This window comes from Fusarium pseudograminearum, chromosome 4, assembly GCF_000303195.2.
Source record: "Fusarium pseudograminearum CS3096 chromosome 4, whole genome shotgun sequence".
Classification (NCBI taxonomy): Eukaryota; Fungi; Ascomycota; class Sordariomycetes; order Hypocreales; family Nectriaceae; genus Fusarium; species Fusarium pseudograminearum.
This window is the reverse complement of record NC_031954.1, coordinates 2,693,530-2,706,449: the sequence shown is the minus strand read 5'-3', so window position 1 is coordinate 2,706,449 and position 12,920 is coordinate 2,693,530. Positions and strand designations below refer to the sequence as shown.

Below are 12,920 nucleotides of genomic sequence, written 5' to 3'. Positions count from 1 at the left end.
TATAATTAATAAGGTAGCCTTATAGCCTTACTTAAAAGTCTATTTTTTTTATTATTAAATTACTAATATTATACTATTAAGAGTATCCTTCCTAAATAACTTGCTATTATATTTATTATCTTTTATATATTATTATAATAATATTATTATTATTATTATTAAATTTATATCTCTTAATAGATTAAATAAGTAATTTATTTATATAAAAAGGGGAGCTGTAAGCCTTTCCTAAACCTTTATATAACTTAGGGGAAAGGGGTGGGCGCGCCAGTGCATACGTTTTTTAAGCTGTCGTAAACAACGTGGTAAAATATTTACAGCAGCAGTCTTTCAAATCCGACATACCTACATCATGCTAGTATAAAGGGTTGCGTTGGAAGAAGGAAGAAGGGGATGTGGGCTGTTGAGGAGCGATTTTGTATTGTGCGAGAATAAGGTTGCGTTTATGCCCTACATTGTGACTACAAGGCAACCTCTTTTTTTAACGTTGTATAAATCATCAAATGCTAGTAAAGAGCTAGCTACTTAATTAGACGTCAGACAACTCACGCAAAGCTGCCCTGGCAGAACAACATTCAGGGCGCTGGCAATCCTATGCAAATATAACAACACCAAGAGCATTGACAGTAGTGCAACTTGACAGATGTTACACAATGATGCGCTCTCTCTTTTCTTCATGAGTCGGTGATGTTATATCTGGTTCTTCCTCATGTGGGAATTCACCATCTCATACCATCCCAGTAACTTGATCACAACCCAGACAGAAGCAAACGAGATGCTTAAGAATAATGATAGAATTGTTTATTTCCCTCGATTCTACCTCGAGGAAGAGGAAAGAAAGTTGAAGAAGGATGCCATGGCCGAGCGTCATGACCCCTCAAGTTATCTGACTCAGACATTAAGCAAGTGGTGTTCTGGAACTATTTCGAAGGATGAGATGCAGTCCATTTTGCGCCTTTCGGTTGTCAAGTGGATACAATTCATGAGTACAACAGATCTAAGTCATCTATTGGATCTCCAAATAAGGTCACCAAACACAATTGATCGTTGATACTCGAAGAATTTATAAAAGGACTGCCCTGTCCCGAAACTAGACAACTTTATCATTCAAGTCAACTTTGTCAATCCAGTATAAAGTCCAGTTATTTAATCCCTTGGCTACAGTTGAAGATCATCTGTACCTATTGTAGGGCGCATCTAGGCCGATTTTCGGAGTTAAGAGCGGCAATATACACACGCCTCCATCTCACCCTATATCTTGTCCTCAATCAACACTCACTTTTCTAGCACTTCAACAAATACATCATTCATCATGGGATCTCTAGACTCTGACGCAAAGTTGCCATGGATTAAGACACCATGTATCATCAGCACTCAATTATCCCGCCTTACAGGCTGGTACGTTAAACCCCTCTTGCACTCACGTTTTACTTGTCAGCAAATCAACTAACACCATCAAAGCAATGTCTATCTCAAGCTTGAAAACCTTCAACCTTCAGGGTCCTTCAAGACCCGTAGCATCAGTAATCTCATGACCCAAGCTGCTGCCGCAGCCACAGGTCCTGTTCATTTTTACTGCTCTTCAGGCGGCAATGCCGGCCTGGCATGCGCAACATCAGCTATTTCGCTCGGTCACAAAGCCACAATTGTTATGCCTACCATTGTTAGTCCGCTCATGAAAGGTAAGCTACTTGATCTGGGAGTAGAAGTGCACCAGAAAGGCAAGACCTGGGCCGAGTGCGATAAGTACATGCGCGAAGAGCTGGTGGCCAACGATCCTTCAGCTATTTATGTCGCACCATTCGATGATCCTCGACTCTGGGATGGAGCGTCAACTATGGTGGATGAGATTCGAGATCAGCTCGAGGATCGTGTCGATGGTATCGTCTGCAGCGTTGGCGGTGGCAGTTTAGTTAACGGTTTAATGCAAGGCATCGAGAGCCGTCCCTGGCTGGGAACAAAGCCTGCTGTTCTGGCCGTTGAGACTGAAGGAGCCGACAGTCTCAACGCCAGTGTCCTCGCTGGCGAGCACGTAACGCTACCCGAGATGACTTCGATCGCAACGTCTCTCGGTGCTACAAGAGTATCGGAGCAGACATGGAAGTGGAGTCAGCATCCTTCAGGGACGATGAAGAGTCTTGTTGTGTCTGACGCAGATGCTGCCATAAGTGCTGTGCGATTTGCGGACGATGCACTACAACTGGTTGAAGTAGCATGCGGTGCAGCCTTGGCGATTGCTTATCGGGGAGACCTAAGAAATGTTCTCGGAAAGGGCTTGTCTGATGAAGAATGGAGCAAGAAGAACGTGGTGTTTGTGGTTTGTGGTGGCTCTGGCATCACGTTGAGTATGTTGTCTGAGTACCGGGAAACGTACTCTGGACAGTCATCCATCAAGGTCTGAGGTGGTATAGACATGTTTAAGATATAACTAGATATATGATAGAGGGATATATGGCTCGGATTGAATCATTTTTGCTGCATATAGGTCATAGCAAGTTCTTCTCTGTGAATAAATGTCCTCGTTGCTCCAGACTCCGTTGATGCCCATTCCCAATACACTATCGTTTGCTTGCACCTCGTCTGGCCTTGGAGGTTCCCTTCTCCGCCTTGGCTTGATCAACGAATTCCTTCATGATTTGATGTAAATCAGGATTCTTCCTCGCAAGAAGCAGCACGTCATCTGTTGTGACGGTTGAGCGACCTGCATGATTGCTGAAACTCTCTAGATCCGTGGCAATATTCTCTGTCCATGGTCATTAGCGCATATTCTCTTGATTTGAAGTGTAATAGAGAGCAGGTTCCTACCAATTTGCGTCCAAACAAGTTCTGTGAGTGCACCGATGAATTGCGGTGTGGCGTTGCGGTTGCGACGGAGGGACTCTTCATCGACGATTTGGCCAACGGCGTACCACAGTGCAGCCTTGAGACGCTAATTTTTGGAGGGTTGGGTCAGTTTGGGGGGGTTTTACATATGCAACTGGAAAGAAATCGGTATTGTACCTCTCTATTTTCATCGCCTGTTGTATCTGCCATTTTTGTTCTCTTTTGTCTTTTAGAGATGGTGAGTCTCGATGTGTAGATGTTGAATGTGTTTAGACGCGTCGCGGGGCAGTAGAGAAGGAGACGGCGTCTATTACTATGGCGGGGTACAAGGTAAACCAGATAATAGCCAGAGCCTCATCAACAAGACAAATATCAGCACAAATAAAACATCACTAATAGATACTGTCTATTGAGATTGAAGAGTCATTTACGTCAAAATATCCAATTAATCTTTGGTACCTATTGAAGATACAGTACCTCTTTCAAACTCAAGTACTGAGCTATGACAACTATATCCGACTTTGGTCCGTAGTCAACACCAGCATACCAAGACAGCCTCGTCTTGTAACACTGCATAGGTGCCCATGCAATAAAATGACATGCATTACATGTCGAACCGAGGACTTTGAGAAAGAAATAAAAACAACAAGTCATTTAATGCAGGGACAATATTGCTTATTGTTCCTACCATTTGAACCCACAGATTCGTACCCATGTCGCAAGGAGCCACTATTGAATCGGATTACATGCATACAGAAACTACCTAACCTTTCGGCAGTTAATCCAATAACCCCTGTCCATCTTTTCTCGTCAAGTCCTGTTTTGGTTTCGTAGCGAAGAGTTAATTGAAAACGGTTCCCTCCTTGGAAAGTTCAAGTTTTTTAGGGCGATCGGGTTTCAAGGTGCTGGGGTTGACATCATGAAAGTGCCGGAAGATGAAAGACCCTGATGATCGGCAGGTACTTGCTCCACCAGCATTGATCTAAACCTACGGAACCAACATATTGATTGTGAATAATGCAAGTTGATTGAGAACATTGAGCAGACAATTAATTGCCTGACTGCTTAGTCACTCATCATTCTCCAAGAATAAAGACTACCTATACCAATTGGATATAATCATCTGACATAAACTCAGCCTTTCCATTCTTCTTCTTATACCCGTCCACTCCATATCAAGACCCATCCCAAGCCACGCTGTAACCAAGAATCAAGGCTATGCTACTCCTTCTCATCCAATCACACTCTAGCCAGCCACACACCACTCGTCGTCATCACCAAGCTCGGCTCTGCTAGCATCGCCACTTACAACATGATCAGCCAAAGCTCGGCCATCTCCATTCAATCAGAGTTGAATGTTTTAAGGGTCGATGCCATCTATCCTTGGCCAATCTACGTAATGCCTCTTGCGCAAGCCTTCTCCAGCTTGGTTGGCGGTGGAGTTGAGAAAACCACTTAAACCACCTGCTTCCTTCCAGCTCACCTCATCTTCTTTTGGATACATTAAACTTATCGAGGCCTTCTTCCCCTCAACCTTATTTTCACTACTGACTTTCTCATCTCTCATCAATATACTTAGTACCTATAATAACTCAACAATCCCAAGTCATCATGGGTGCTAAATCGGGCACTGCCCTCAAGTTCCTGCAATGGTTCATTCGAGGCATTCAATTCGCTTGCGCCGCTCTCATCCTCGCCATCTACTCCTACTTCCTAGCAACTCTCCATAACCACGACCTCTCAATCAGCAACAAAATCCGGGCTGTGGAGGGCATCTCTGGAATCGCTGTTCTCTACACTGCCGCTGCTCTGCTCCTCCTCTGCTGCCTTGCCGGCCGCACCCTCTCATCTTTGCTGGCTATCATCTTGGATATCGCCTTTATCGGTGCTTTCATCTACGTTGCTGTCGCCAACAAGGGTGGTGCCAGCAGCTGCACTGGATATCTCGATACCCCCTTTGGACGTGGAAAAGCTGGTAATACCGCCGAAGGAAGCGATGGGTTCACTGCTCTGCCTAGTTACCGTACTGCCTGCAAGCTCCAGTCTGCCTGTCTAGCTGTCTCCATTGTTGCTATGTAAGTGATTATGGCCACAGCTGTCAACATTATAAAAACTAACATCTATCCAGTATCTTCTTCATTTTGTCTATTCTTGTCGAAGTTGCACTTGCCCGTCACCATCGGAAGGAAAAGCGCTTTGGCCCTGGTCCCACCAATGACTACACCTCCGGATATGGTGCCAAGGGAGGTTTCTTCAGCCGCATCTTCCGTCGCCGCAAGAACACTGCTGCTGGAAACGACGATGCTCTCCCCGAGCATGCTCACCCTGACCAGCTCGACACCTACCGCCAGAGCCATGCTACCGATCGCACTGCTGTCAACAACTTCCCTGATGACAACGCCTACAACAAGTATGAAAACAACCCCCTTGGCTACCAGGAGCCAAACCACGGACGCCAAGACGGCTATGGCCAGATTCACTACCCCGAGCCCCAGTATGGCGTCACTCAACCACCTGTTCGTCAGGCTGAGAACCCAAACTACCGCTACGATGATGGTGTCTACGATCGCACCTAGGTGCAAACTATAAAGTTGGGAAGTACACAAACAGAAAGGAACCAACACAGAATGATACCCGGGTGGATGCTTTAAAAGGAGCAACCGGTCACTTACGAACATTCATGTTTACATACCATGATAAACGACAGGGGTCTGACAAACCCATTAATGATTAATAATATATATACATACATATACTCCAGTGCCTACATTCTATGCTGTGGTGAATGATTATTGAAAGGCGCTGATTTATGGAGCGGAATGTAACTCCATTCGCTGATTCTAGCATTATTCTTTGTGTGATATTCATATACAAGCGCCTTGTTGATGTTGTCGACAACCTCAACTCCTCTCAACCAAGAGCACCCACATGAGAACCCCTTCATTTGTACAACAACAATCAATCACCACGCTTCTCCAGGCTCTAATTCGTTCTCATCGCCTACTCCATCCGTCCAATTCAATTCCAGCTTCTCTAGTTCCCTCGAGAAAAAGTCCTGCTCATCTCGCATAGCAGCTCGAATATCTGGCGCAATCTTGTCTGGATAACGTCGTATGTTGAGCCAGTGGGTAAGACTACGCAATGCCTGTTCCAGAGGAAGCGCCGCATCCACCTCGGCGTCGACGTCACTTCCCGCGAGCCACTCGTCCTTGAGCTCAGGCCGGCAGTGTAGATAGATCGCCGTGATCACACGCATATTGCTCTGGCGCCATTTGCGGCCGCAATATGGGACTTGATTCTTGAATAGCTTGAGTGTGTAGAGTCGCAGCTCCGGCTGGGGCACCTTGAGGGACTTTCTCAAAATGGTTGATGACTTGTACTGGACAAGCAACAAGTTTCGGTGTGCTTTGTTTTTGCAAATCTTTTGCATTACTCTTAGGTAGTTGATGAGAGAGAAAAAGTTGCGGCGTGAGAAGTCTGTTATGGGCTCGGTTGGTTGCATGTTAAGAGGATAACCGAGCTCGTCGACTTCAGGCCTTGTAGAGGATGCTTGGCCATCACTGTTAGAGTCTGCATCGTCTTCGTGCTGTGTGGGCAGCGATCGCCGTAACTTAATTGGCGGGGGCGCTGCTTCATCTTCGCTCTCTTCTATCTCTTCGTCATCTTCATCATCTTGTGCCTCATCTGAACTGCTCTTATCTCGAGATTGCGACAACAGGTTGCAGAAGTGAAAGAAGCTGGGAACGATTAGCGAGCTGCCGGCAATATACTAAAACAATGCCTCCCATACCTGTTTTCAACGCGGTCTATCTTGCTGTCCACCACTTGCTGGACATCTTGATGGGCAAATAGTTTCAAAACAAGAGGGACATAGTTAGAGTCCAGTAGAAGTTGTGTCATGTACTCGAATTTCAAGACATCTGGTCAAGATTAGTCATAAGCCTGACCCGGCAGATCTATATCAAACTCACGAGAAACCCGCAGCCATTTTAATAGCAAAATGAGAATTCCAGTCATGGCCTTGGATGTAATTTCTCTCGTTCTTGCAGCATCAACTTCCTCCAGAGTTAATTCTGGTGTCGGAGGTTTGGGGAGGGTTTGTCCTGGTATTTCCTGTTGTTGCCTATTAGCTGCAGGGCCGCCATTCATCCCGGGGTTCCCTCTGCCCATTGATTGAGGTACTTGTTGAGGTTGCTGCGAAACGATTGCTGTCACGTTAAGAAGAATCGGCCGCAGCAGAACGATTACAAGTGATTGAAGATGGGGCAAGGCATCACGCTGTAACATGTCAGTATCTCCCGAGTGCCCATATCTCATGCCTGACACTCACATAAAACTTTTCCACGGCAAAAAGACGCTGCCTGTCCCGTTCAGACAAAAGCTCTGGCCGGGGGCCAAAGTCTATTTCTGGCTTAGGAGCAACCGGGTTTTTGGCCTTCTCTTCTGCCCTACTCTCTGCCTTGATCTCTTTCAGTATCTCCTGTTCCTCTAATGTGAGCTCGTTGAGATCAAGACCCTCAATGTCGTCGTCATCCTCATAGTCACTGTTGTAGCCGCGCTCGAATTTCAGGAACCGCTCACGCTCTTCCCAAAGCTGGCGGGTTGCCCGCGTCATCCTGACTCGCGTAGAGAACAGCTCTCCTGCCTCGAGGATGGAGGCGGGGATATCGCTTCCCTCCCATTTTCGACCAACGAGGGCATGCTGGATACCTGCAGCTTCTTTGCCGCCAGCATAATTGCTCGAGGCATCCAAGGGGGGGTACATAAAAGGGAAATTCTGATTCGTTTGGTAGTTTTGTTTCTTACCCCCTTTACCGCCCACCGCCGGTGAGGGTGGCGGCGAGGGGGCAGGAGTTGCAATATGTACCGGCTGATCAAGAATCGACGTTCCTCCATTGTGAACTTGAGGCGGTGCAGGAATGATACCATTTGCCCCGTTGTTTCGGGACACTTGGCTCGAGAAGGGCGGCAACAAAGAGGTGTTATCTGCTTCGAGAGGAATGGCCGGGCGCGGAGGCACATATGCTGGATATTTTGATGTGATCTCTTGACGGAAGACGTGGTAGTCCAAGGGTGAGGCGGTGATGGTCTTTTTATCAGCTGCCTTTTCACCCATCTCGTTGGTTGCCTTTTTGATGGCTTCGAGCTCCTCTGTTCCGCCAAAAACTAGTAGGATCGACTTCCAAAACAGTAAAAGTATCTAACATAGTGTAAGCGCGATCCTACCCAACGAGGGGTTGTAACTCACCTGAGTCTGCGGCATGGCGTTTTGCTCATCCCATCGTAGTTTCGAGGTTGCTGTGAACATATAGTCGACCAATGAGGGGTTAAGTTCCACTATTTGTGTCAGCTACCGTCGCATATAAACCTAGGAATAAACTCACAAAGCTTTCCGTATGTGGAAGCCATGTCTTCCGGGTCGTTCAGGGTCTCTTGTATAGCGATGTACATGATAGTCATGAGACTCATCAACTCATCCTGGGCTTCTTGGGCGCTATTATGCTGCCCCAGAGGTTCCCCTGACCTGCGATTGATCGTTAACTCCAAATTGCACATGATGGCATACCATTCTCACTTACCACTGCAATTCAAAATTATTCCGCAGAGCTTCCCATATGACAGGCAGGCCGTCCAATGATGTGATGCACTCCACCCCGGCCTTGATTGCTTGCAACTGCGAAATACTGGCGACAGACCGGCTATCCCCAGGGGTCGCATTTGGCATAGCGGTATCGTTCCAGCGCCCCACAACAAGATACACCAGTTTTCCAATCGAAGCTGATCGTAGCGCAGCATCGTTGGACTGCACGCCTGCAATGGCCGTCTGGACAAACCGTGTCCGGGTGTCGTTGTCTGCATCGTCCCACGAGTCCTGAGATCTCGCTTCGTGCTGCCAGTGCCACTTGAACGCTCCCTGCGCAGCGTTTAGACGTGCCCACTGCGTCAACTGATAGTTGAACCACTCATCAATCTCTTCGGCGTGGGGGCCTATATCGGTGTACTCAAAATCGTAGGCAACGGGCTCAGCACGATTAAACTCAGCCACAATATGGCGCAGCTGTTGCAAAGAGAGTGAGTCGGTTGCAGGCGGTTGGTCGTTCGAGGTAGGAGGCGCCATTGGGGCGGCTGGGGGGACGCCCTGCAAAATGTTGCGCTGGAGAGGAGGTCGTGATGTTGTTGGCGGCGCAGGAACGGGTGGGAGGTCGGGTTGTTCAGCCTCGCCGGCGAGGTCAGCAATCTCACCAGTATCGGTGACATCTTCTATAGGCGCATCGGGTTGTGCGCCATCTTGGGCTGCCCCTGAAGGCCAAGCGTTGCTCATGGTGTCTTTCTGGAGTGGTCGTGAGGATGATCTAAACAATGCCCCGCCAAAGTTGATATTGGTTTTCGTTTCGGCGATTAAGTCATCGTCGTGTAAAAGAATTGCTGCTCTGATGGTATGCTGGTTACCAGAAAATCGCGAGGGTCTATTTCTACTGTAACCCTGAAAGAAACAGAAATGATGGATTATTTGTGAACGTGGAGTGACTGTAGACGTGGCCTGGCTTAGATGTATTTACATAGAGGTACTATTCCAAGGTGGAAGGTACAGCTCGGGCAGCCTTGGAGATTTCCATGGGGTCGTGCCCACCCAAATTCATTGGTTGGCGTAAGGCAGGTACGACTAGGACAAACAAGGGTCCCTCCACTTCGACTTTGGGTTTGTTGTTGCAATTTGTTAGGTACCTTAGGTAGTTTCAGTTGTCTCAAGCCTCTTTCTTAAATGCTTAAAAGGTCTAACATTAGAACGCAGAGTGAAATAGATATTCATTCAACTCATCCTTTCTTTTCCCCCTTGAAAATAGTATCCTCATAATAATTAGAAGCAATAATTACCTTAGTAAGTATCTTGCTTGCACAGTAACTTCGATAAGTAGATTACTCAGAACCTGCTGAATCTCCATTTGAATCATCGCTCTGCCCATCTTCCTTGGACGTTTGCTTCTGTCCTTTTGCTTTTGCCCTCTTCCTGAGCTTCTTCAATCTGTTCATCCTCTTTTTCTTGTCTTTAACTTGTTCCTCCTTGTCTGCCATTTTCTTCGCCTCGGCTGCCTCCTTTTCTTCTCTTTCCTTTGCCCGTTTCCTTAGTGATATACGTTGCTTCTTTCCTGGCTTTCGTTTCCTTATATGCTCGTCTCCTCCCGCCTTTTCAGCTGGGCTGGCTTTTTGTGTAATGGTGAGTTTTGTGGCCTTCCAGGGAAGCTCAAGGCCCCAGAATCTGTTATGTGATCTTGCTTGTACTTCGTCGCCGCTGATAGAGGCCATGGCGTATTCTTGCTTTCGTTGAGCCGGTATATTTGTCACCATGTAGTACGATAGTGGCCGACCACTGACAAAAACGCCAGTACCTGTTGGTCCAGTGTCCTCTTCCAGCACAACTTTTTGTGTCGCTGGGGCTTTGCTGAAAAGTCGAAAGAGGAATTCCTCCTCATGGTCTTCTTCTGCCTCTTCATCATGCTCCACGTCCATTGCATCGTCTTCCATCTTTTTGTTGCTCCTTAAAGGTAAATCCTCTACGGAGCTGCATGGGGCCGGTTCGACGTCAATGTCCATACCCAGCGATTTCGCCATCTGTGCATGCAGCTTTGCACGCAACTCGGCGTCCTGGAGTCCATCATCACTGTCGTCATCTGACACATTCAGATCCTCTCTGCGAACCCTGGTGAACTAGTCAGTGCTTGATTCTTTATTGCAATATTGCGCCATTACCTCTTTGCTTGGGGAACGTCAAACATGATGAGTTTCTCAATCGAAAGACACTGCGACGTCTGAAAATCAGCTGAAATGGGTTGTGTGTTATGAGCGAGTTCCTCGCAGTGACGACAGGCACAGGTCCAGCAGCTCTCTTCTGGAACAATTCTATATCTCCTATAGAGAAGGGTGCAAGATAAAATGAGAAACTTTGTGAGCCGATTGGCGCGAATACTACGCTTCTGAGCTGCAAAGTCGACCTGACAAAATTTCCGTCTATTGGTTTTCTTATCTTATCGCACTACATTAGCCACCGACGTTGGTTAGCTATATGGAGCGATAGACTAGGGATTAACTGACAGTAAGTGCTTTTGCTTGCATTTGACTTAGTGAATTAAGTAGCCAGTAACTTTAAAGTTACTTAATGTTAAATTGCAGAAGGAAAAATTATCTATTATATATATTCTTTTTAGAAAAGTTAGTTATTAAGAAAACCTTATTTTAATATTTGAAGTTTTTAATTTAAATAGATCCTTTGTTAAGAATTTTAAAGATATTAAGAAGACCAGGGCTTCAGCTTACAGTTAAAAAAAACATTAAATGCATCTTATTGCCCAGTTTCAATTCCACTTTCACTTTCCAATTGCCAACTGTGAATCACAGACGCTTCATGCCTGTGTAAAAATAAGGTCAATTCCTCCACTCTCCCCTTCTTCCATCTTTCCAGATCCATCATTCCTTCATCATGTCGTCCACAGCCACGGCCAGTTCTGCTGGTTCAAGGGCCGGCTCAGTGGCTTCAAGCAATAGCAAAAGAAGAATGGAGAGCTCAGACGAAGAACACCCAAACAAATGCAGCAAACTGCAGCATTCCACAGTCAAGATAAGAGTAGAAGCTCCCCTTCTCGAAGACTTTACCAAGGAGTGCGGAATTCCCACAGCTCAGTTTGCCTGGGGCCCTCGCCCAGAAAGCCCCGCCGAGGAATCGTTTGATGAAGATGAAACGGCCGATCCTCCTTCTGTTCCGATCATCAATCCCAAGTACCCAAAGCCAAGAAACGTTGCACGTCCCGTCAATCATCTTCGTGCTTTCTACCTCCACCATCATGACACCTTGGGCCCTGATCTTGATCCACCAGCTGAAACCCAGCCACGAAGAATAAACCGAACGAGGCCCCCCAAGGAGCGCAGCCTGATGGACCTTCCTGCCGAAATTCGAGAGGAGATTTACCGTGGCCTTCTCGTCTCCCACAAACCCGTCCCCGTCTATGACGGCTGGAAGAAGGTCTACGAACGAGAGAAGCCCTGTCTGGACATCAACATCCTTATGACGTGCAAGAAGATCTTCAACGAAGCCATCAGAGTGCTTTATGGCGAGAACACCTTTCTCTATCGTCTCCGAGACATGCCAACTGAGTCGCACAGGATGATCAATATTCAAGAGCTGGCCCGAAGCAACGCTTACGTCCCCTCGCAAGGCTACAGAGACCAGATTCGAGCAGCGGCGGCCTGTGAAGCTGGGACTATCAACATCAGAAAGTACGCCTGCTTGTTCCGCTACATCACCTTACAGGCCGACCACAACCGATCTGAATTCTATACCCAGGAATTTATGGTCGATGCCATCAAGACGTTTGCCCAGGAACCCGGGATGACGAACATCCACACTCTGACCATCATCGTCAGCCCCCGTTACACTCGCGGCAGATTTACCTTTGTCGACTGGTTCGATTCCAGGTCGGAACTTGTGTGTGCGCTCAAGGCCGTTTGTTGCGAGATAATTCGCATCAGGATCTGGAACAAACACCTCAATGACGGTCTCGGTCCAATTTCGTCTGTGCTGTTCCTGCGTGTCCATCAGCTGAGGTTCCTCAGGCAACTCGAGTACCAGAAACTTCACGATGAGAAACCTCAAACTAAGAGCGAAAGGCTCAGACCAGACATCTGGGCGGGGGATTGGAAGATGGAAAAGCTTCGCCGCAGGCGAGGACGAGAGATCATTAGCAGGTTGGAAAGGCTTCGACCTTGCGTGCTCGAAGCCTGCAAGAAACATCTCGAACCGCACATCAAGCGACAAGGCGACCTCGAGGATGCAGATGATGACGACGATGACGACAATGACGACGATGACGATGAGAACTGGTTTGCTTATTTCCCAGACGAGGTGGCGGACAGCGAGGCTGAAGAGGCCTCAGGGTACTAGAAAAATTAACCGCTAGGACCACAAGAGATAAAATTATTAGGCTAGGTACTTAGACTACAGCCCGTAGGGGTAATAAAGGGCAAAATCGCCACTCAACTTTGTACTTGCCAGTGTGTCTGCTTAACGCTATTCGTTAGCATAACTCCTAGGACTTCATTGGATC

The 12,920-nt window shown here is 47.2% G+C and overlaps 6 protein-coding genes across 6 annotated transcripts, besides 4 other annotated features; 3 read left to right on the top strand and 3 right to left on the bottom strand.

Annotated features, from left to right (window-relative positions):
• Positions 1 to 40: 40 nt before the first annotated feature.
• Positions 41 to 80: a repeat region.
• A 24-nt stretch (positions 81 to 104) lies between these two features.
• Positions 105 to 161: a microsatellite.
• A 12-nt stretch (positions 162 to 173) lies between these two features.
• Positions 174 to 209: a repeat region.
• A 1,103-nt stretch (positions 210 to 1,312) lies between these two features.
• FPSE_11218 (uncharacterized protein) lies at positions 1,313 to 2,401 on the top strand (the record flags this gene model as incomplete). The annotated part of the gene is made up of 2 exons (XM_009264335.1): positions 1,313 to 1,398; positions 1,462 to 2,401. 2 exons carry the CDS (start codon positions 1,313 to 1,315, stop codon positions 2,399 to 2,401), a joined length of 1,026 nt encoding a protein of 341 aa, XP_009262610.1.
• Positions 2,402 to 2,558: 157 nt separating this feature from the next.
• Positions 2,559 to 3,033, bottom strand: FPSE_11217 (uncharacterized protein; the record flags this gene model as incomplete). The annotated part of the gene is made up of 3 exons (XM_009264334.1): positions 2,559 to 2,743; positions 2,806 to 2,929; positions 3,001 to 3,033. The coding sequence occupies 3 exons, from the start codon at positions 3,031 to 3,033 to the stop codon at positions 2,559 to 2,561; spliced, it is 342 nt and encodes a 113-aa protein (XP_009262609.1).
• A 1,401-nt stretch (positions 3,034 to 4,434) lies between these two features.
• FPSE_11216 (uncharacterized protein) lies at positions 4,435 to 5,399 on the top strand (the record flags this gene model as incomplete). The annotated part of the gene is made up of 2 exons (XM_009264333.1): positions 4,435 to 4,898; positions 4,952 to 5,399. 2 exons carry the CDS (start codon positions 4,435 to 4,437, stop codon positions 5,397 to 5,399), a joined length of 912 nt encoding a protein of 303 aa, XP_009262608.1.
• A 386-nt stretch (positions 5,400 to 5,785) lies between these two features.
• Positions 5,786 to 9,145, bottom strand: FPSE_11215 (uncharacterized protein; the record flags this gene model as incomplete). The annotated part of the gene is made up of 7 exons (XM_009264332.1): positions 5,786 to 6,560; positions 6,614 to 6,743; positions 6,795 to 7,101; positions 7,154 to 8,023; positions 8,072 to 8,160; positions 8,208 to 8,347; positions 8,403 to 9,145. 7 exons carry the CDS (start codon positions 9,143 to 9,145, stop codon positions 5,786 to 5,788), a joined length of 3,054 nt encoding a protein of 1,017 aa, XP_009262607.1.
• Positions 9,146 to 9,741: 596 nt separating this feature from the next.
• FPSE_11214 (uncharacterized protein) lies at positions 9,742 to 10,598 on the bottom strand (the record flags this gene model as incomplete). Its single annotated transcript, XM_009264331.1, has 2 exons — positions 9,742 to 10,522; positions 10,573 to 10,598. 2 exons carry the CDS (start codon positions 10,596 to 10,598, stop codon positions 9,742 to 9,744), a joined length of 807 nt encoding a protein of 268 aa, XP_009262606.1.
• Positions 10,599 to 11,299: 701 nt separating this feature from the next.
• Positions 11,300 to 12,757, top strand: FPSE_11213 (uncharacterized protein; the record flags this gene model as incomplete). Its single annotated transcript, XM_009264330.1, has 1 exon — positions 11,300 to 12,757. The coding sequence occupies one exon, from the start codon at positions 11,300 to 11,302 to the stop codon at positions 12,755 to 12,757; it is 1,458 nt and encodes a 485-aa protein (XP_009262605.1).
• Positions 12,626 to 12,690: a microsatellite.
• Positions 12,758 to 12,920: the final 163 nt, after the last annotated feature.